At 32.7% G+C, this 24,311-nt stretch overlaps 1 protein-coding gene across 1 annotated transcript in view; it reads right to left on the bottom strand.

Annotated features, from left to right (window-relative positions):
- The window catches only part of LOC106788721 (titin-like), a 45,598-nt gene that overhangs the window by 2,576 nt on the left and 18,711 nt on the right, over positions 1-24,311 (bottom strand). Inside the window, exons 3-7 of the mRNA XM_014752209.1 lie at positions 9,845-10,338; positions 9,448-9,613; positions 6,952-7,076; positions 613-6,867; positions 36-447 (exon numbers count right to left, since the gene is read on the bottom strand). Of these exons, the coding sequence (XP_014607695.1) occupies positions 36-447; positions 613-6,867; positions 6,952-7,076; positions 9,448-9,613; positions 9,845-10,274 (7,388 nt within the window). The 5' untranslated portion in view covers positions 10,275-10,338. The remainder of the gene's footprint in view (positions 1-35; positions 448-612; positions 6,868-6,951; positions 7,077-9,447; positions 9,614-9,844; positions 10,339-24,311) is intronic.

Below are 24,311 nucleotides of genomic sequence, written 5' to 3'. Positions count from 1 at the left end.
ATTTTTAAAGAGATTTGAGTATTTAAGAAACTGACCTTATTTTTAAAAGAGAATCTCGATGATTCAGTTGATTCGTCGAGTTATTTCCTTCGTTTTCTTTCAGATCAGTTTCAGTATGATTTCTTTGATCGAGCAAATTGCTAGATATGCATTCCCATTCATCGGAACGATCAGGACAATGTTCGATACCGTCGCAAACTTCTTCTTTAGAGACACATCCACCAGTATGACATTTGAATTGATTCAAAGCACAATCACAGAGTTTTTCGTCTTCTCCATTAGCGCAATCGGGTGATCCATTACATCGCCATGTTTGTGGAATACATCGTTTATCAGTAGGACATAAGTATTCATCATTGCCGCAACTTTCAGCACAGTTAAACTCGTCTTGATGATTTTCGCAATCCGGTCTACCATCGCATAGCCATAACAGTGGTATACATCGTCCTGAAAATAAGGACGAAACTTGTTTAATCGTGACGATCTTTAATTAACCTATTAACCCAGTAAGAAAGGACACCATATCATTTGTCTCGTTATGAAACGATCATGCGATATGTTATTCTGACGGTGAAATTTAATCGGTAATTATCATAATTAATTAGGACTTACCATTGGTGCAGCGATATTCGTCGAATATGCACTTCCAATTTTGACAATTCAATTCATCACTACCGTCGTCGCAATCTACGATTCCGTTACATACAAGGTGTCTCTTAAGACACTGACGATTGGCACACTGAAAGTTTCCAGGACATCCTTCTTCTTGACAATTGAGTTCATCAGAGCCATCAGAACAATCCTTATGGGAGTCACATTTTTCGGATAAGCTGACGCAATAAGCACCAGCTCTGGAAGTCCCATTGGTACATTGAAACTGGCCTGTACTACATTTGGAGTAGCTCATAGTACTTAATGTTAAAAGGTTCAATGCGTTGACTGTTAAATTGTTATCTTCTTGGCTGTTGCTTGGAATAATCGTTACGTTTGATTTATTCAAAGTATTGTCACGTTCGATAGGAATGTTACTTTGAGTCGTAGCTTGTTCAACTTCCATGATTGGAATCAATGGAGTCGTTTGATGCAAAGTGTAATTTCGAATGAGTATGAAAGGCTCTGTTACTGGGTCAGATTCTATGATCTCTTCAGACACGGGTATGTAGTTAGGATATTTGTTATTTGTTTCCACTTCTGTATTATTTCTTATTAAACTAGTTATAGTAGTATTTTCTTCGTGAGGTTTTTCTTCTTCAGATTGATTTGATGTAGACAAGATTTCAACAATTTTCAATTTTGGTATTGGCACAATATTACCTTCTGTATCAGATAAAATGAATTTTGGAATAGCCGACTCTGTACTTTTGTTAGATGTGTTTTCTGTAGTAATATTTTCATTTGATTCGACGAGAATCCTTGGAATTTCAGTAGGAATGAAAATCGTTGTATCATTGATCTCAGTTGTAACATTTTCTGTTCTTTGATCTTCTAGATTGAGTTCCTTCTCCTTTTTGTACTTATATTTATCTGAATTCTTTTTATCGATAGATTTTTTCTTAATCTCTTGACTTTTTTCTAACGGTATTACTTTCAGTTCTTCTTCAGATAATTCTCTCGAATCTTCGTTGAAAATAACATCTCTCATAGTCGTTGTTGAGAAAAATGATCTGAAGTCAAAATTGTATGGTCTAGTATCGTCTAGAATTTCTTCAGTAACTGGCCTTATATCATCATTTGTAGTAATTGGATCTGGTTCTTTAGCAGTATTGATTTCAGTTGCCATTGCTGTATAATCTTCGTTGGCAATCGTGAAAGTTGTTTCTGGTTTTGGATAGTTTGTTGTATTTTCAAGAATCGTCATCAAATTGAACATTTTATCCGGTTGCTCATTTAGAATAGTATGTTGAATATTATCATGTTCAGTGGACATTGTTTCAGTCAAATTTGTGTTGTCTGTTTTTGTTATAACATTTGTTGTATTATCAACTTCTACAGCCATCGTAGAACTAGCTGTAGTTGCCGAAATGTTATTAATATATTCTATTGAAATCATGGTAGTTGCTGTCCTGTTAACGTCATGCCTTGTATCATTAATTTCTTTGATAATTTCTGGCCTCATCGAAGAAGTCGTTACCGAGAATTCGTGTTCAGTTGTTTGCAATTCCTCTGGTAAAATTGGTACTTGTGCAGTTGTTTTAGTCTCCAGTGAATACATTGGTGCAATAGTAGATGGAATCATAGTGACAGATTCTTTATCTGTATCATCATGAACAATATTAGACCTGTCAGTATGATTATCTGACAACGAATTGTCATCAGCAATCGTAGTTGCTTCTATTTTATCTGTTAATTCTGTCGTAGAAAGTTCCTGTTGTATTTCCATAGGTAAAACTGGTACCTGCGTTGTAATCTTAGCATCTTCAATATGTTTCTCCATAGAAATAGAAGACATACTCGATGGAATTTCTGTTTCCGTTGATAACATTTTTTCCGTCGTACTTTGAGATTCTTCAGAGTCTAAAGTTGATTTAGTCTTTTCTTGTTGTTCATCGATATTATTAATAATTAATTTTTTCGATTCATTATCAGTGATTTTAATGTTTTTATTACGATTGAAAGTCTTGGATAACGTTTCATCGTTGATATCATTGTACTGATCCTCTTCCGCATTTTCTTCTGGTTTTTCCGAACTACTAGCAACATTATTATTAACAATTAAATCGTCCATAGATCTACCATTTTCTTCAATGAACATCATTGTAGTGATTTGTGCAGCTTCCGTAGTACTCTCTACTTTATCCAATTCATATTCCATATTTTTCGTGTCCTTATACTCATCCAATGGTACTACCCTAAGTATCTCATCATCCTGTTCATCTTTCATACTTTTCCCGTCAAAAGTGTCATTCGTCGTTGTATCATCAGACAAATCATTGGTCACAAACGTTCGAGTATCGTTCAAAGTCTCTTTCAATCTTTCACTTTCGGATTCTCCCAAAAGTTCATTTTGTTGCAATGGATCCTCCATTTCAGTCCCAGTTTCGTTAATTGTTTTAGGTATCATTGAAATATCTTTACCATCTGCTTTCATATTGATATTGTCATTATCGAGATCAGTCAAGACTTCTTCACTTTCGTTCTTATTTGTAGGATACATTAGTTCAGTTTTGCCATCCTTTCTTTCAGGTTTATTTATAATAACGTCTTCAACATGAGTCTCGAAAGGATTAGGGACATCTTGCTCGTCTTTATCTAATCTTGGTGCTTTTTTTGACGTTTCCTTTTCCTTTTGAACGTCTGGTAAGAAAGGTGACATATCTTCAAGATGTCTTTCTTCATTGGGATCCATTTTTTCCACATAATGATTCGCTGCGTTTTCAGGGAATATTGCAGGATGTAAAGGATGACTGGTCGAATGCTCGATCGTTTCGCCAATAGAAACTGCATTCTCTTCAGGATGTTCGGTAGATCGGTCTAAGATTGTATCGATCGTTAAGTTTTTTCTTTCAACAGGCTGATTGCTAGCTTGTAAAATATTTTCTTGATTGATCGTTGATTCTTCTGGTCTTGTAGTAAAATGTGTTATCTGTTCAGGAATCAATTGAGGAATGATTGCATGAGTATCTTGTTCATATTTCTTATTTTCTTCTTTAGGTAATGGTATTACTTGTTCTTCATCAGTTTGATTATTCACTGATTCCAATAATGGTTCTACGTTTTGACTAAATTCTTTAGGTAAACTTGAAAATATTGATTTTGGTGCATGTTCAATAACGTTTGACTCATTTATATCTTGCACATTGGATTCTGGTATATCCAATGATTCGATAGAATGATTTTTATTCAAAAATGACTCTTCTAATTGATCTGTTAAATTAGATGCTACTTCGATTCCAGAAGAATCAATATTTCTCAATAGAACTTGATTTGATTCTGTGTTCGTTTCTAATATTGATTTTGGTGCCTCCGAGGTGATTTCACTCGAAGTAGTGTCCATTACAGGTATGGTTGTTTCACTCTTTGATTTTGATGTTTTTGTTGGTTCTACTTCAATATTCATAGTCGTTTCTTCAAGTTGAATAGTTGGAAGTGTGGTATCAGACATTTCTGTATCACTGTTTATTGATAATTCAGTTACTTCATTTTCATTCTCGGTAATTGCATCTTCGAATTGTTTCATCGAAAGTGTAGTTTCTTTATCTTCTTTTTTATTATTTACAGTGGTCGTTGTTATCGGCGATGTTGTGATACTTTCAGTCATCACTGATGGTTCTTTTACTTCTAAATTGTGTTCTGACAACATAGTTGTTATTCGTTCATTGTGAATTTCTGTCGTAGGTTCTTCATTGTTCGTTTGCAAAGGTATTACTGGTAATGGTTCTTCATTATTTGTTTCATGGGTATCTTCATTTATATTAGTATTGAAATTTCGAGATTCAGAATCGTACGGAGATTCTGATTTAATAGTGGATTCGATAAGAATTTTCGGCGTTGTTTCACTTTTTGAAGTTGTTTCAACAATGATTTCTGGTATTGTTGTATGCTCCATTTCAGCTGAAAACTGTGGATATTCTTGTGAAACTTCTGTTGCCATTGCAACGTCAGTTTCTATGGAAGATTTTTTTATATCCTTCGATTCGGTAGATGCCATGGTCGACGATGGATCCATTATTAATGTTGTAGATTCTACATCATCAATTGAGTGTAATACATTTTCTGAGGATGTGTCTATATGTACGGAAGTTTTTGGTTCTTCTGAAGAAAGATTTACATTTTCTTGTGTTGTCATTACTATTGGTTTTTTATCCAGAGAATATTCTGAAGATGATTCGAATTTTGTTAAAGTATTTACTTCTGTGAAATGTTCAGGTATCACAGGAATTTCATGTATTTGTTCTGTAGAATGCTCAGATTGTAATGATGGTTCCGTTAAAGGTTCAGCTTGTACTGACGGTTCTACAGTAGACGTTGATTCAGTTTTGATAAAGGGTCCTATTTCAAAAGGAGATCCTGGTTCTGCAGATGGTTCTGGCTCAGTAGACGACTCTGGCTTAGCAGACGGCTCTGGCTCAACAGACGGCTCTGGCTCAACAGACGGCTGTGGCTCAGCAGACGGCTCTGGCTCAGCAGACGGCTCTGGCTCAACAGAGGACTCTGTCTCAGCAGATGGTTCAGGCTCAGCAAATGGTCCCGGTTCAATAACCGATTTTGGTTCAGCACTCGGCTTCGGTTCTGTAGATGGTTCTGGTTCAGCAACTGGCTCTGGCTCAGCAGACGGTTCTGGCTCAGCAGATGGTTGTGGTTCAATAATCGATTTTGGTTCAGCACTCGGCTCCGGTTCTGCGGATGGTTCTGATTCAGCAACTGACTCTGGTTCTGGTTCTGTGGATGGTTTTGGCTCAACAGATAGTTCTGGTTCAGCAGATGACTCTGGTTCAACAGATGGTTCTGGTTCAGCAGATGGCTCTGGTTCAGCAGATGGCTCTGGTTCAGCAACAGGTTCTGGTTCAGCAACAGGTTCTGGTTTAGCAGCAGGCTCTGGTTCAGCAGATGACTCTGGCTCAGCAGCCGGCTCTGGTTCTGCGGATGGCTCTGGCTCAGCAGCCGGCTCTGGTTCAGCAGCTGGTTCCGGTTCAGCAGGCGGTTCCGGTTCAGCAGGCGGCTCCGGTTCAGCAGATGGCTCCGGTTCAGCAGATGGCTCCGGTTCTGCAGCCGACTCCGATTCTGCGGATGGTTCTAATTCAGCAGACGGTTCTGATTTAATAACTGGTTTTGGTTCAGTAGCCACTTTAGGTCCTGTGGATGGTTCTGGTTCAGCAGATAGTTCTGGTATTGCAGATGGCTCTGGTTCAGCTGATGGTTCTGGCTTAACAGAATGTTCTTCTATAGGATGCTTAGAATATTCATGCATCCAATTAGTAATATCAGAATTATGAGCTCTCGAAATTTCTGGATCAACAGTTGGTTTTGCTACAGGACTTGGTTCGTTTTTCATACTTTTATCTGATATTTCTTCATTTTGATTTATGGATTTTTCGGTAGGTTCTACATTCGCTTTAACAGACGACTGATTATTCATAGAATTCGTAATTAAATCTGAGTGATCCCAACCATCGGGATGTCCAGGTTCAAAAAACATTCCTGGACCCCGACTTCTACCAACAAAATCTTTCGTTGATTCCGTGCTCGATGACACAACTGTATCGTCCATATCCACGTTACTCAAATCGTTCTCAACCAAACAATCTTTTCCATTCTTGTCTAATATTTTTCCAGTCATACAAGAACATATGAATCCTTGCGAATAATCGTACTTACATATTTCCGCACAACCGAAATTACGATCTTGACATTGATCCATAAGTTCTTTTACTTGCAATCTACCAAGATGATATTTTCCAACCTGATTGCCATGTTCTTGAATAGCTTTCTCGATACCTTCTTGAGTTTCTTTCGGTGTAGCCCACAAGGAATAATTTATTCTGAACCTAACTTCAGAATCCTTATTAATATCATAAACCCTGATGTCTGGTGAAGCTCTCATATTAGATTGAATTATATTTCGAAGATGCCTCTCTATCTCAGATGCAACTTCTCTGTACACTCTAGATTTGACATCACTCATCTCTTCGTTCCATACTAAGTCATCTAACTTCAATATACCATCTAAAGCATCCGGTACAGTTGGATACAAAGTTTCGTCTGTCGTAGGCCATGGTGGAAAACTGGAAGTTTCAGGAGGTGGACTTGTAGGTGGATTTTTCATGTATTCTTGACTTTCAGCCACTTGAGCACCATCGAATTGACGAGAACTAGTTTGGTCTATGGTATCCAAAGGTTCGGTAGCTTCCTGAGTGAGAATCACACCAGCTGAAATGATCCAAATTTGACATTGAAATTATTCCCGTAGAAAATATGAAATAATAAATATGCGTATCATATATGTTTTCTTACTTGCTGCTAAAATTGCGATTATGATTGCAATTGCAAGAACCAAAAGACCACATCCCCAACATGCCATTCTTCTCCAATACGAACTCCTAGATCTTTTATCCTTGGTAACATACAATTTTTCTCCCCTGCAACACATTACCATTTAACATGAACGAAAGATCATTATTAGAATTCTTTTTATTTATCTCCCATATCCAGGGCCCCAATGATAAGCGTTTTTTGTACAGCGTTAAGCCTTAAACACACCCACGTGACAAACTCGTCACATATTCTATGTCAACGCGTAATCGCATTTCTTTCTGGTAATTATATGTCGGTCAACTCTTAGGGAACCTATTTATCTCCTTTATATATAAACCGCATCAATTTTCAACCACTACCGCAGCAACCGATCAGCTGCGGTCACCACGCAACGCGTAGGTGCGTTTAAAGTGCTAATATACACGCAAACGTGATTGCTAAACCTCCATCAGCAACCGGCCGTGAGATTAGAAGCTTCCCCTCGATAGTCAGATATTGCTATACAATAATCATATTTTACAAAGTATCAAGCATATATTATACATTGATACAATTATTATTTTTTGTTTTCAGGTCGCTGGTATGAAAAAAAGGACTAGTAAAAAAAAGAAATGGGATTGGAAATGGATAATCATCTTATTGTATACACGTTTTTATGCGTGGGTATATATACTACTTTCGCAGTCGAGGAGTAATCTGCAAGTCAAGGACAAATAATTTAAAGGGATGATTATGAGAAGAAAGTCGAGATCGACGAACCAGTCGACTGAATTAACGAATAGCGGACGTGGGTGTTATCGACAGTATGCCTACGGATTTCGAACTATCGAAGTGGTCGAACAAGATTATGCGACCATCGATGAACTCGAAACAGAGTCAGTGGAATCTAATATAGAAGCGGGTTAGTCCGCTACCAAATGCCCTTCCCTTCCCTGGCGCATTAAGGCAAGGAAAAAAGGTTTCTTTCATTGTCCCTTAGTCGTCAGTATTGTTTCTTTTTTTTGGTTTTATTTGGTTTTTGATTTTTAATTTTTGTTGTTTTGTTTATTCCCCATTTTCCTCATCCTCGAAAGCATCCTTCAAGTACCTGAGGGCTGTAAGCCAGTGGGAATAGTCAACCAGTCCGGCGGCCGGATCTCTCAGGCTGAGTCCTTCACGGCCGACACCCGGGCCCAAATCAAAACGTACTCCAGCCACGGTTGTTTCAACCTCGGCCTCGGGACCCCTGCTATGTATCGACGTAACAGAAAACATCGTCTGACACTTTCACCCATCTCTTTCTCTCTTCTCACACACATACTCTCTTTTTTTCTTTCTTTTTCTCTTATTTTCTTTTTACTTGTTTGGTGAACAGTAAATGGAACCGCGGATCTGACAAAAGGGAAGTGTCTCTTCTCACGTACATATGTTTTTTTTTTTTTTTAAATAATTTTCATCAACGCGTACACAATTTTAAAATATTTTTTATCTAATCAATTATATCACGTACATATTTTATTATTAAAAAAAAATTTGTTCTTTTCTTTTTAAATAATTTTTAATCGTCTAATTCACGCGTATAGAGTCTAAAGGAGCTTTTTTTTTTTTTACCTAATCGATTATTTGACTCTACATGCTTCGCCGATCTAATGTCATCGAAACGTACGTATATACGTTAGTTAGTTAGTATGCCGACGTTAAAGTCACCTCGTGCCACGACCGCATCTTCAAAGAGGCTTTACGCGTTTTGCACTTTAATCCGAGCTCATAAGAAGAAGACGGAAAAGTCAACGAGGATTCGTACGGATCGGTAAACCTAGTCTCGTCTTTTACACCGGATAGCTGCTATTAGCAAAAGGATAAGAGAAGAGTGATGCTACTTAAACGAATGAAGAATTTATTCATAGTGTGTCTTTCTTAACGTTTTTCTTAGTAAATTTAAAAATTATCATTTAAAATTCGTCGCTCGCTCTTGCTTTACGAAGGATGATCGTTTTGTATTCTTTTATTGCTGTTTTTTCTTTTTCGTAAGCGATGACACAATTTTTAACGCAAAGTTTTTCTTTCTCTTTCAGAATATTCTGTTCACCATCGTAATCATCATCATCATCATCATCATCATCATCATCATTATCATCATCATGCTTCTTCCATTTATTCCTTCACGAACGAAATTCCTGCACCCCGAGCATAAATACAGCGGCAAAAAAAGGGTTGGAGAAAGTGGAAGGAAATTGTTAACTACCTTCATTCTCAGAAAATCGCTAGGCAGGCTCGCCGGGCTGGTAAACAGTGCACGCGAAAGAGTTAATTAGAATTAGAAGAAAGATATGAGAATTAACCATAAATAATAATTGTAATATAAATAACAATGAACAGAAAAAGTGAACAACAGCAACAACAACAACAACAACAACAACAATAAGGAGAAAACAAAATAGAGACAGACATATTTTTTCGTTTTTTTCGTTTTTTTGACTGTCTTCATTATATTACCTAATATACTTTCGATGCTCGTTAACAGGAACAAAGTATTCCTCGTAAGGATCGGCTGGTACCTCGCATGCTTCCTGACCCTTCGTTTGAATATTGTTTCCAGTATAGGGCCTCATGGAGACCAATTCTAAATTCACTGCTTCGATCTGTTCCTTTTTTCCGTTATCTGTGAATGATAAATAGTTGTTGCAATTATTTTAAGAGAAAATTAAGCCTTTGTTCGAATTGAAGAATTAGCTAGAGCTCAGTTCAACAAACTTTCGTTTTCTTTCTTTACTTCTTTCCCCTCTGTCTCTCTCTCTCTCTCTCTCTCTCTCTCTCTCTCTTTCTCTCTTTCTCTTTCTCTTTCTCTCTCTTTTTCTTTACTTCTTCTTCACGGTCTACGACCCTAACTTACCGTTGACCTGGACGCTTGTGGCGCTGCTGTTGAGGAAGCTAGCATCGTTGTTGTTGCCATTTCCATGAACGCCGTTGAGCTTCGGCTCGCTCGTGGAATTCTTATCTGGAGTTTGTCCACCAGTCGTTGGTGGTAACTCGATCTTCGTCTCAGACTTGTAACGTGGCTCTGGGCTACTCCTTACTGGCTCAACATAATGCTGAGAGACGAAAGATCGACGATGACCATTTTCTGTTGGCGAACCAATCGTATCAGCCGGTGACCTGTAATCCTGTTCTAGGTTCACTTGTTTGTTGCTTTGTTGTTGTTCATGGGCATTTTTCTCAACGTGTTGTTCTGTGCTATTCGCGCACTCATCTTCGATTGCAAATGCTAGATTGTCCATTCCACTCTCACCACCAGTACCACCATCCCCACCGATCTCCGACATTTTCCGATTGCCTTTTCGCTTTCTAAAGACGAGCCAGCCCTTTCCTCTGTCATGCGTCTGGATTCTGAAAGAACAAAAATCATTATTTGATACCAGTCGTTTTATTTTAAGTAATATAAATATTTTTTTTAAATTGAAAATGTCAACATGAATTTAATTTAATAAGAATAAGGAGAAATTAATATATTATCAACTATTCTGTATTTTTTATGGAACTTTTATATATGTCTAGGTATATGTTAATGGATAAACTATATTGTTATTAAGTAGAATTAATATTTTATATTTTATTGGAGATTTTGACATTAAGGATAAAGGACAATGATATATTATAAACTATTTTTACATATAGGTATATATGCATCTTTTCTGAAACTTTTATGTATGTTCAAGTATATGTTAATACTACTGATTTTCCATTCGACTGTACCAACCGACGACGGTTGAACTCACTGGCGTGAATCCAAGCCAGAGTGACGTTGTTTCACGAAGCGAGTTCGAATCTTTGCAAGAAAGAAAGAGAGAGATACAAACGAGAGATAGATGTGAGAACCGTGAGAGGATGAATCTTCCTTTAGCATTCGTATTCGATATCCTTACATATTTATATTATTACTACCTTTTGTTTGTAAATAAAACACTATGTTTTTAAACAAATAAAATTATTGAATTTTTTTTTATTTAACTTATCAATATTTAATATAAAATATACTTTCATATGTTTCCATTTATTTTTTTCATATAAAAATAAATTATTTTAAAAAGACAGAGTATTAATATTTTGTTTCCTTATAATGTTCATAATAAAAATTTCTTTTATTTGTAAGTAAAATATTATTTAAAAATTACCACAATTTTTGTATTTTTAATCTTTCTATGTTTACCATATAGAGTATACTTTATGTTTTCATTTTTCTTCTTTTCAGATAACAAGAATAACTTCTACTCAGAAATAAACTATCTTATTGTTGGAGAGAGAAAATGAAAAATCTAACAGGAATTGAGTTTTCTAAGGCTCAGACGACGATTTCCAGGACACCCTATAGGAACGATCAGACGAGCGAGCGTGTTTGCGAGTGTACACATAAACGTTGAGAAGGCATATACTGCACCGAAAGTGGTTGACCCTGAGAGAGCCAGGCACAAAGGACTGATTCACCCCGCGGAGTCCTACGAGAAAAGAACCAACCGTTTACCCAGCTTCATTTTGTAGGAATCTTTCCCCATTCCTGTAAGTGACATAATCCTCCAGAACTCATCGAACCGTTCACTATAATCCTTCTTTTTTTATTTTTACTTTTATCTACCTATTTCATTTGACTCGCTTAATTCTTATCAATCTACACGAATTTTGACATTAATCGTAATGTACATTTTAAACAAATTCTTCTTATCTTTATTTTACAGCAAACTTATCTGATCTCTTGGAATAAAGTAATTTATTAATGATCCTAGGAGCTGATAAGCTGATAACGAATGAAGAAAAAAGATAAGATTGAAAGGAATATTAATTACATTGATAATTCTCTTAATTGCAAACATGTAAATTCCTATAACAATATTAATAAATAATTAGTTATATCATTTTAAGATTAATAGTATTAGTAGTTTAGTATTGTAGAGTATTATGTTTTATGTATGATTTGTTTAACAGTTTAATAGACAGAAAAACTTGGTTGATAATAACCATACAATTTTTTGCTCTACTTGATGACAAGAAGAACTTATTACCATGATATAAAGAGAAAAGAAAACTATTTTATAAGACACGCCTTGCTAGAGAGATTCCAAGGATTCCATTAACGATGAAAAGTCGACATCCTCGGGAATGATGTAACGATCGTAATGAAAGAACGTGCGAAAGCATTATGACACTAACATCTACACAGATGTAAAACGCATACACGAATACACTGATTCAAATATGTCCTCTTGTTGATTGCACGAGAAAACCATTGTACTGTGTGCAATATTACTTAGCCACCGTGGGTTTTGATCCCTCCTACCGATAATCTTTTACAGAATGAAAATCAAGAAATAACAAGCCAGGGAAACGATCTTTGTAGATTTATGTTTGGTACCAGAATTTTTTTCTTTGTTTTAATGCTTTTGTATTTTTTACTTTGACTTAAATTGCTGCTTTGATTTTGTACGTTAAATCTAATTATATTGTCAGATAGTATAAACAATGTTCCTGATCTTTAAGAACTATCTATGGGAGTGTAATAATATACAATGTGTGTATTATTTATTAGTGTTCTTATTCTTATAAATTTTAACTATAGTAACAAATTAGATAAGTTACATTGAAGAAAATTGTACATACAGTTTATCTATCATAAGAGAAAATAATTTAAAGGTATTAATTGTTCAGATTTTATAGTTTTTTAATATTAAACATAGTACAAATATGAACTTCCATAATAGACTTTAGAAAAATTTTACAAATTGTTCAAAATGTAAGAAAATAAAAAAGATTATTCTTTCTTGTCAATATATGGCATAGAGAAAAAAAAACATATTTTTTATAAAATTATATTTGTTAATATACAAATATTTTTTATAGGTCACTAGTATTCATATGTGTAAGCCAAAATATTTTCCATTATTATTTTTTTAATGTGTCATTATATACTTTAAAAATAAAAATTTCTCATTTATTTATAATATATATATGATAGTTATAGTCAAATAAAACTAGTGATAAGCTACTGTTATTAAATCCTAATATTTAATTAAAATAACCAATTATATATATTATTAAACATTAACCGATAAGAATTAGATATAATGGAACTATTTCAAAATTTTTATATAAACGTTAATTAAATTAATTTATATGTTATTTAATTTTGTACTTATATTTTTAACGAAAACACAGAGAGAAAGAGTTTCGTTTTATGACAAAGTTGTGTACGTATGTCGGGAACTTATTTCAATAATTTAATATAAAAATAGCTACTTATTCTTGTGTAAAAACCGATAACCGAAAATTTTTATTAATTATAGTTTTCAAATTTTATATGATATACATATTTTTTCATAATGAAAATAAAGAAATATATAAAGAAATAAAAAAATTAATATATTTATTTCCATTTATATAGTATGAGAAGGTGGCGCTGTGCGCGTATGTGGCGGGAATCGTTCAACTGTTGGCGGCAGAACAACGCCATTTTAATTCCTTGGACAGTTACTCCGACACAGAATCCGTATCGTCCTCGTTAATTACAGGTAATTAATATATTTCTTTTAATTTCACCCTTTTCCAATATATTAATTGATTCGTAACATTCTTTTTTCGCGTAAAAAATGTTAGCAAGTCGAGACATCGTTGCGTTTAAAAGTTATCCGCGAGTAGAAAATCGATCTTTTGGCATTCTATGGTTAGTTCCTACTCAATAATTATTTTTTAATTTTTCACCTTTATTGTTAAGATCTCGATAAATTTTTCATTTTATAATGATCCTTATTAGTAATTTTTTATTGGTTATGTTAATTAGCCGATACACTCATGTACGTATATAAGCATATAAACATGTTATGCATTTCATATGCACATATATTGATACATAATAAACTCATTAAATGCATATAGAATACATATATGCATGTGTATACATGCATAAATATACATATCGTACATAACATACACATACACATACATACATGGATACACTTATAGCATTCCTATCACATACAATACATTTTGAACTTTATTGATATGATCTTATATTTGTCACACTACAGATCCTGCAAATAAATATCTTTTCTATATTCTCATATATATATATACACACACACATACACAAAATTACTTGTTTTCTTTACTAATTTCTTTTGTACTTACAGCTTTTTGAGAAGCATTTTACGAATGGAAAGACACATCATATCAGAAAATACGATGAAAATAATTCTTCGTAAGCTGTCGACATTCATCGGATACGTAAGTTTGTTTTGTGTAAGTTAGATTTAATAGAGAAAGAGAGAGAGAGTGGGAGAAATAGATAGATAGACAACATTCGACATGTAAACAACAAAGTGGGGGAAATTTTCGCCGAGCTCAGCTGATAATAACAAATGAACGTGTTTCGTGTTTCTTCAAGCGTACTAACAAGGATATAACAACCAAATTTTCAGTCAGATGTGTTTGGACATGTGAACATCTAGAAGAGCAGCGAGCAGTTTTTTGTAACGTATATATACTTAGTATTTTATTATTAAATATTTACATTTTAATAATATATTATATGTATACATGTTATATATATCATTACACAGGAAAGTTTGGTTAGTATGGTTTTATATTTTGACTCCAAATGATAAAATCCAGGAAATTGATATTGCTTGTTGTATTATATACCTTATAATTTAAAAAAAACAATGTTGAATTAATGCTGCATACTTTGGTGCATCTTAGATATTCAATTCTAATATCAATTCGAATTTCAAACATTAATTATGATAATTATTTTTGTATAATATATGGATAATATTTTTATTTATAATGTGTTACCTTCAGAAATGATTAACAAAGAATGTTTTATAAATGTTATTATTTTGTACGTTTCCTATAACATTTTGTATGTTTCAGATTTTCTCAATTTTAATAATTTATGTATAATCATATGCAAAAGTTGATCTTAGAGTCAATGTTTAATCGTATTATTTTTATTTATTTTATTAGTTGATTAAATTAAATTAAATTTAATATAAATTCGTGAAAAGTAGAAGATGTGTTTTTTTTTAATTATTATTCTTCATTATCTTTGGGCAGGATGCTCATCGTGCAAACATCAGTGAAGACTTTAAGTAAGTAAACATTTGTATTAAACATTTCCTTAATAATTTAAAAGACTTTTTATTATAATCATTTATTAATAATTGTTTCTTTTTTGTTCTTTTTCAGAATCTCATTGCAGTCGTGCGTGAAGCAATGAATATATCGAGTGTTGCATCGCTAAAATATAAACTAAAAATAATCATCGTGAATTAGTAGCAGTGTTTGTTAATTAAAATTTGGACGCGAGAGGGAGAGAGAGAGAGAGAGAGAGAATAAGAAAACAAAACATTCAACCTACAGGCAATTATGAATGTGTATGGATATTTTCAGGAATGTCCCTCGAGCCGAAACAGAAGAAAAACAGCCGAAAACAAAACGAAAACAGTCGAACGTCTCGAACTCGTTCGAACACGTTCGACACTCAATGATAAGCAGTAACGTACCTCATTCCCCTTCCGTCCTTCAACGTGTTAAGATATAACGAACGTGACATATTAAACTATTTAATAATTTTATTTCTAACGTTATCTAATTACAACATTCGCAACTGCTGATTAGAAAACTTTTTATATCTAACATTGATTCTTTATGACAGAATATTTTTTAAAGTGTGTGAAATGCCTTCAGGAATGATTTACAGGGAATATTGTACTATAATATAATTTTTAGTATGTTTCAGCTTCTCAGATTTTTATTTAATTTTATTTTATTCATCGTCATCCTAAGGTTAGGATACTCATCCTGCAGTCATCAATGAAGACTAAAAGTAAGTATATTTTTCTATCAAACATTTCTATAATAACCTCAATGGTGTTTTATTACGACGATGACATTAATTGTTCTTTTTCTTTTCCTGTTTCAGAACATCATTGCAATCGAGCGCGTAGGCAATGAAGTACTCGTGTGTTGCATCGATAAATTAAAATATAAAAAAGTCGGAAAGTAGAATCAGTGTTGATCGTCGCATGTTAAAGTTTCGTTTGCTCGGGTAAAGAAACTCCGAAAGTTTCTTTTATTCTGTTTAAACGTGTGCTCATCGTCATCTTAAGGATAGGATATCCATCGTGCATTCATCATTGAAGAATAAATGTAAGTCAATTTTTATTTTAAAAACTTTCTTAATAATCATAATAATTTTTTCTTACAACAATGATATTCATAATTTTGTTTTTATTTCTGTTTCAGATCATCATGGGAATATTGCAGCGTTCGAAGTGTTTGTGAATTGTGTTTGTGAAGTATTGTAAGTGTTCGTGCATTGCAATCGTGCGCGAAGCAATATACGGGAGTGTTTGATCGCGCGTTTAAATAAAATTAAAATCACGGATTAGAAGCACGTTCGTTCGTTAATTTTAATTCCGTCGCGTTCGCGAACTATTTTTGAAATTTATATATTAATTAAACTGCGACCAATGCAGTGTAATTGCATTAGAGTTTGTTCGAGTAAAGTTGTATTTTTATCTTTAAACAGTCGCACAGACTGTTCGCGTACTAGAGTCAGTGCATCAATGAAGATTTTAAATTTAGCGCGTTTCGGGATTAAAATAAAGTGTGAAATTTGTTTGTTTCAATAGACTGTGTGCAAAGCAGTCTTTGAATTAGTTGTAGAGTCAGTGAACGGGCGTAAAACAAATTAAAATCAAACGTGAATTAGATTCAGTGTCGTTCGCCGTATAATTAAATTTCGGTTTCGCGATAAGAAACTCATCTATAGTTTCTTATTTTCGTTTATATCGCGTCATTAGATTCACGCGAGATGCATCACCATGGTGCCACTGAGCTTCATCCCATTGGAATGCATTGTAAGTATTCATTTTTATTAACATTTTATTCGTTTTTGTTTGATATGATTTTGGATCATATTACATATAACTTATCATTTTGTTCTATTTTATTTTACAGATATGACGACGGACTTTCTACCTTATCAAAGATGTGAGATGAATTCTTCGATGGATCTTTGATGGATCTCCTTCAATACCAAATCGAGGAACTTTTCGATTGTCAGACTACAATATTTGCTGCGAAGTAGGAGTGTTTTGGAGCCATCGTAGAACTTCTAACAGAGTGAGTCAAAAAATTTAAAGTCCCTCCGGTGCTCAATCATGTCGAGGATGAAAGGTCCTAATCGGCACGAGTTACTGGTTGTAATTATTCCAATAAATTAGTGACGAGCACATAAGTAATTTCTTTTTAGGAATTACTCATGAAAATTGTATATTTTATATTAGTTCAGGATAGGTTTTCTTGTCTCATCAGTTAAATTCATTTAATTAATAATGCATTTAATTAATGGACTTTCTTTTTTATTACGTATTTTGTTCGTAGCTAGTAGTAGTGAAATCGAGCATTAATTTACTCGTTTTTGTCCATAAAAGCATGTAATAAATTTCTTACATGCATTGCTTCGTACTTAGTTTATTTAATCGTGATTAATTTGAATGTATCGATACTTCGATATTATAAATAAATGAGCAAGAAGACAAACTCATTCGCGACGGATAGATTCTAGCAGTTAAGTGGTGGCTCAAAGCCCAGTTCTTTTATTAGAACAGTCAACTTAATGAAAGGAGTCGTCCGAGGTTTTAAAATATATTAAAAGATATTAAAAGATATTAAAAGTTTTTATTTATCAAATAAATTGTAGAGTCTTTAACCGCTTAGATAAATTTTTATGAAAATGTCTTTATTTATTACGTATTTATATGTTATGTATTTATGTGTATTTAATTATATTTTTTAGATCAGGATTTTTAGCTTCTAATATACTAATCTCCCGTTTCTCCCCCCTATACTTTCTGCGTTCTCATCTATGCGTGTGCCGAGGTGCTACTCATATAGGTGAGAAACGGTTAGTATAGGTTCAGTATTAAGTTTTTTCCCTATTGGCGCCTGTCATTGCGCTAGTGATTGCACGACGTACTTTGCACCTGTGTGTGCGTATTAGGTAGGTGCACTGTACATCGTTTCGCAATAAATAATACTGAACATTTTTTAAAGTTATTAAATAAAAATAACTTGTAGAGTCACACGTACGATATGAATTTTTTTATTTTTAATATCGTTTTGCATAGTAGAGTTGCCGCATTTATTTGTGGAAACTTTGATATACTTGTATATTACTAGTATGCACATATACTAGTGTATACTTGTATTTTTGCTTTAGTCATTTATGCAATAATGATTAGCCTTGACAGTCGATTACAGCATTGGTACGTACTCCCATAAGTTTAGAAAACGTGGCTGAACTAGGGTGTCGGAGGTGCCCCGGGGCATGCTCTCTAGTTTAGGCTTTTGCACCCTGGTGGTATGTGTGAGAATCGTGGAGTGAGTGGGTGAGTATGTATGTACGTTTGTTCTTTTTAAATAGTGCGAATATAAAGAAAGGTAGCATACTTAGGTGTGAATKTTTATTTAATTTGTAAGTAGGTAGAGACCGGAGAAGTCGCGCGATTGTAATTTCCACTCAGGAGTGGACAATTTCTTCTCCGGATATTATACAAAGTTTCAGCAATCTTTAGATTCATTTATCATTTAAATATTTCTTKTATTTTTTCCATATATTGCTGACACTCTGTACCGCGAGATATAAATYAGTATCGAACGATTCAAAAGTCTGCGTTTCCTTAAAAATTAATTTTTTTTTGTAAAAGTGAAGATAGCTGAATACGTTGGATACTTACTTAATATTAAGTATATTAACACTTTGCTCTTTAGTAATTCCTATTGAAAATACTTCATTTTTTATATATGTATAGTAAATACAAAGTAGAATAAAGATAAAAGATAAAAGTGGTCGATTAAAAAAGTAAGACTATAAGATTTATTACAAAGTTTCTGCTTTTGTTTGATATTATTTAATTTTTTAAATGCAAAGTGTTAATAATAGGTTYATCGATTAGATCAAATATCTGTTGAGGCATTCGAGTAAATGTTAAAAAAAGCCTCACAACAGCGTTTAAGGCATGAAGAAAGAAGAGGCTAAATGCCGAAGAGGCCCCCACTTAATTGTGGCTGAAGAGGGCAACTACATAGACTATTGAGTTATTTTCAAAGGTTCAACAGCAAGTTCAAACTTTTCGAGAATAGCTCTCTAGTCATATTTTATATTTTATTATATTACTTTTTTGCTCGTCATTAATTTTTAGTTGTAATTGGAGATGATGGACCATTCCATCTCTTTGGGACACCAAATTCGTGTCTATATCGTTCAAAAGATGCATATGTGTTAGTTAGAGTCAAAAATATTAAAATTTTCGTAATATTCAATTTTTAAGTTTAAATAACGTTCGGTAAATATTACACTAATTTCTTTTTTCTTGTTTCGTCTTTAAAATTTGTCATTTTTATCGTATTTTATTAAATTTGCAATTTTTCTTTTCTATATAATGCAGCTTAAAAGTATTTCATAGTAATTAATAGATATTATTTTTTGTAGTAACTTAATATTTGTACTTTTCCTATTTCCCTTTATTTTTATATATTTTATGTAAATGTAAAATCACGCGTTTAAATTTAATTTTATTACAACGGTAAATAGAGATTTGTGATAAAAATAAATAAAAAATTCAGTTGAAAAGTGCATCTGCGAATTGGACGATTTGTATGTTAGGCTATTGTATCACTTGATTGTATGATTAATATAGTTTTCTTTTTGTTACAGGTGATCATCGTTGGAGTTTCTAATATTAGTTCTTTTTGATTAGAACGTTTATAATACTTGGTGTTTTAAATATTATATGTACAATTGCATTTCTGAAGGCAATCACAAAAAATATTGAATATTTTAATTATTATATTATTTTATTCACAATATAGAATCTCATAAAAGAGAAATATTATTTCATATATTTTTAAGATGTACCACAAAGCTTTTTTAGATTTTGTATTTTCAAAATTTAAATATATCGAGTTTGAAATATAATAGAATTTTTATTAATCATCATTAGTATTAAATTTACAATTAATAAAATCGATCTCCTGTTATTGTGTGTGTAGTAATAAATTCAATATTTATCACTACAATAATATTTATTACTAACATGTTTAATCATTGCAAACTTATGTTTCAGATGTATTATTTCAATTGTTACATAGATCTGGTTTGCTTTTTTTAATAAGTATTTAGATAATCATAGAATAAAATTGCATACTTGTATATTGTTGAAAATTCATAAATGCACAAATTGATGATGTAAAATTGACATACTTTGTACATATTCGGGCTTTATATGAAAAAGTTATATCAATTAATTAAATTAGTTTTACTTTATATATTGCACTTTTAAAATTAATGATTAAATAATATTTATTTCAATACTTTGTCGTTAATAATGATATTTAGTGATTTTCGATTAAGAAACTTGATAATAATGGTTGATCTAATGAACGTGAACAGTTCACCTGATTACCAATAGAATCAGGCATAATACACATAGAAAAAAAAGTTGTATAGAATATATATATTCTCGTCACACTCTACTTACTATTGACAAGGGGACAACTATTGTCGTTCGAAAGGGCGTATTAACATTCTTTTTTTCTTCTATATTCTTTTTTTTTCTATTTTACCATCGAAGAACAATTTTATAAGCGGGGATTAACGGGAATTAAAAGGGAAAAAGGTAGGGATAAGATAGGAAAAGTAAATACAATCTTTTCTCGTCTTTGTGGAAAGAAAATATGTAGCAATCAACTTAAAGCTTTTTTCTTATGACGGAAAGGAAAGATTATCAAGGCAGGAAACTGTCCACCTTTTCCTGACTATCTTTATAAACTTTTTCTTGAATAAAATAAAACCTTTAAATTTTTGTAAAATTTTCCGCACGTAATTCTTTCCTCATGTGGATGACATATTCATGCAGAACATCGTGATTGGTATTTACAGGATGATTCCTTTTAAAATAATTATATATATAATTAATAATATATCTCGCGATAATTATATTAATTTTTGGTCCTATAAACTTTGATAGACTTTTTATTCAACGTTCAGCATCCTTTTTAATTACAGTGTCACAGTATACCCAGTATAATAAAAAACTAAAGGTGATCTTTATATTTCTATAAAAAAAAAAAAATAATCAAAATAGAAAAAACTTTATTCAAACGTTTTATGCATCCATCGATACTATACAACTTCAGTTTAAGGTATTTTTTGTATATAACAAACAATTTACAAATAATTCAGATAGGGTACACTTAAATGATTCAATCCATATCAATCTGAATCAACTTGAACATTTCTTAATTGACAGTTTAGTTTAAAAACATCGGTAACATTCAATCATTATTGAAGATCCAATCCGATGGTAGAGTCAAGAAAACAAGTTGGACTGGTCTCGCAGAACATAACGATTCGATCAATTCGTATTTGCATTTAGTCATCTAGTAAAAATATGTGTATACTAATCATACACAGCTCCCACATATTTAATAATTTTCTTTTTCTTCGTTTGTCTGTCTGTCTGTTTCTATCTCTGTTTCTTTTATACGTGGCAAGTTTTTCCTCGCAAAACCCGCGAGAATCATATCGTCCTTGAATAAATTCCATTCGTTCGCGAAGTAGAGCTACCAGTTTTTTAAACGTCGAAGATTTGAATTTCTAGTTTGGCTTATTCGAAATTCTCGTTTTATTTAGAATTACGTGAAAAGTTCTTATCGATAAAGTCGTAACTATCGTAATACTTTCCTCTTTTTTTTTTCTTTCTTTCTATCTCGGTCTGATAACGTGCTCGACGAATCGATACGAAAAGAAAAGAAAGAGAACGTTCAATGTCGCTTACGTATTGTGAAAGGTAAGAAAAATGATTTCATCTAGGAACATCATTATCGATTGCCGGTCGAGAGATCGGTCAAGTCGAAAATTTTCAGTTTAAAAAAAGAACGTACAGTTAGAGCTCTGACTATTGTATGCTTAATTGTTAGTGTTACCGGACAATTTCATGCCCCCCCAGTTGTGTTCTAACCATCCTATTGTGCGAGTCCTTTCAACGTGGAAAAATTCTTTTACTCTTATAACAATGCGTATCTCTATGTGAGAGGGAGACGAATCGAAAGAGTTATTATACATCGAGTTCGACGGATTTCTTCAAAAGGTCAAACGTTTTTTCTTCCTTAAAAATAGAATATCTTTCTTTGATATTATCGCGATCGCGAATATTACTTCGAAATTTTTGAAATTAAAAATATTCTATTGAACTAGTAAATATCATACATAGTTTCCTAATACTTCATATATTTGTATTTTTTATATTTTTTCGTTATATATATATTATATAATTTTGTATTAGTTTGAGAGATGAAATATAATAAATTGATATTTTATTTACGAGTATATATAACACCTAGTCGCGACACATATTTACAATGAATTTGCATGTGAGCATCGACGATGACCTTTCGGCGAGATCCAACATGGTGGTACCAAGAGTAAGACGACGAAGAGGATGATAATGATGATGATGATGATGATGATAGCATTCTGTGAGCTCTCTAAGGCGCATCCTCACCAGTCGACAGCCTATACTCTTGCTCCCATCGTGCTGTGTTACTCAAGATACTTTACTTTCTACATTCCTTGCGAGACAATACCTACATCCACGCAGCCGGTTTGGTATATACTTCACTGTTCATACATACATTCGTACATTCATACAAACATACGTGCAATAAGACAGAATTATCCAGGTCAGAACAGCAAACGAACGGTTCCTGTGTGACTAGACTGGTCCTAGATCAATAGTACTGTTAGATAATATTTTATTTTATTAATATAATTCAATTATATAGCGCTTTTTATATTATTACTAAGATTAATGATCGTGATATAAAATTAACGATCCTTTAATAATATACTTCATCATTATTTTTAATATAAGAATTTTAATATTATGAAACAATATTATTGATTAAAAATATATCGTGTAAAATCACGTTCATTTTAATTGAATTATTTTAATTAATTTCACACAAGTACGAGAGAGCTTCAATCGGTCGATTATATTGAAAAGGAATCAAAGTTTTATACGAAAAAAGTGAAACTCGTATGGATTTCTTTTCTCATTGTATTAAAATGTATAGGATATGTGCAGTGAATGAACTGTGTCGAACCGTTAAAAAAAGACTTTTGATTTTATAAATTAATAATGTAACGTTAGAATAAGTGGTACCTCGTTTTCCCATTTTTTGAAGAGAATAAGAGAGTGCAAATTAGTGGAGTTCGTTTATGCGAGTTTAAACAGTAACCGCCTCCTCATGTAATGAACTCATCGTTGGAATCACCGAGTTGCTCGTCTACCGTGCATTAAAGTCTCCTTCGTTAGTCTCCCTTCATTGTCTAGCTACTAACGTAAAGATGAATGAACGTAAGAATGAATTGTAGACGCGAGAACATAGAAATTAGATCCCGTTTTATTATGACTTTTTTTGTGACGTTTAGTTTCCATTTACATGATACTTTCATTCATTCTTTTTTCCTTTTAGACACAGTAATACAAAATTAATTTTCTATTCAAATCATTTTTATAAAATCATTTATATACGTAGTGAAACATACGTGATTTATAAATGAATTATTTGAAGAAATGAACATCTTTAATTTAATGTTAAAGTGTTAGCTCATTTATTTTTGGATAAAAAAAAAAAAAAAAAAAGAAAAAGGATTAAAATTCGAGTCGAGTTAAGCACACGTAAATTTGAACTACGAAGCGCAAATATCATCGTCGGAGTTAGCACATACTACGTGGGCAGATAATAAAGAGCACTCTTGATAAAATATTCCTGTAAGCATGCGTCGAGTAAAAGGGAAGGACACACACCATATATATGTATGTATTCTACGTAAATACGTATATATAATATATACGTGTTGTAAAAAAATAAACCATTGCTCCACCTACGATCTGAGTTACGCCTACTCTTTCTCGATGCGTTTAATTTTTAATTACGTTTTTAAAATCCTAAGGATTATTTTCTGTTATTAAAAGAAAACGGAAATATACAAGGTTTCAAGAAACAAGAAGTTATAAATATCTTAGCTTACATCATATGATTTTATTCGATACGTACGTAAGTATATAAGTACGAATACTTACGTACATTATTTATGAAAATGAATCCGAATCACGAGAATCGATCACGTCTCATCTTCCAAGATTGTTTTTTTTTCTTTTTATCCGTTTTTTTTCTTTTTTTTTATGTTAGCAAGAAACTGAGGAATAAAATTTACGGTGAATCATCTCTTACTAACCTCG

The sequence above is a fragment of the Polistes canadensis genome, unplaced genomic scaffold, assembly GCF_001313835.1.
Source record: "Polistes canadensis isolate GaletaPanama2010 unplaced genomic scaffold, ASM131383v1 scaffold_151, whole genome shotgun sequence".
Classification (NCBI taxonomy): domain Eukaryota; kingdom Metazoa; phylum Arthropoda; class Insecta; order Hymenoptera; family Vespidae; genus Polistes; species Polistes canadensis.
Note: the sequence above shows the minus strand (reverse complement) of the source record. Positions and strands in the feature narration are given on the sequence as shown.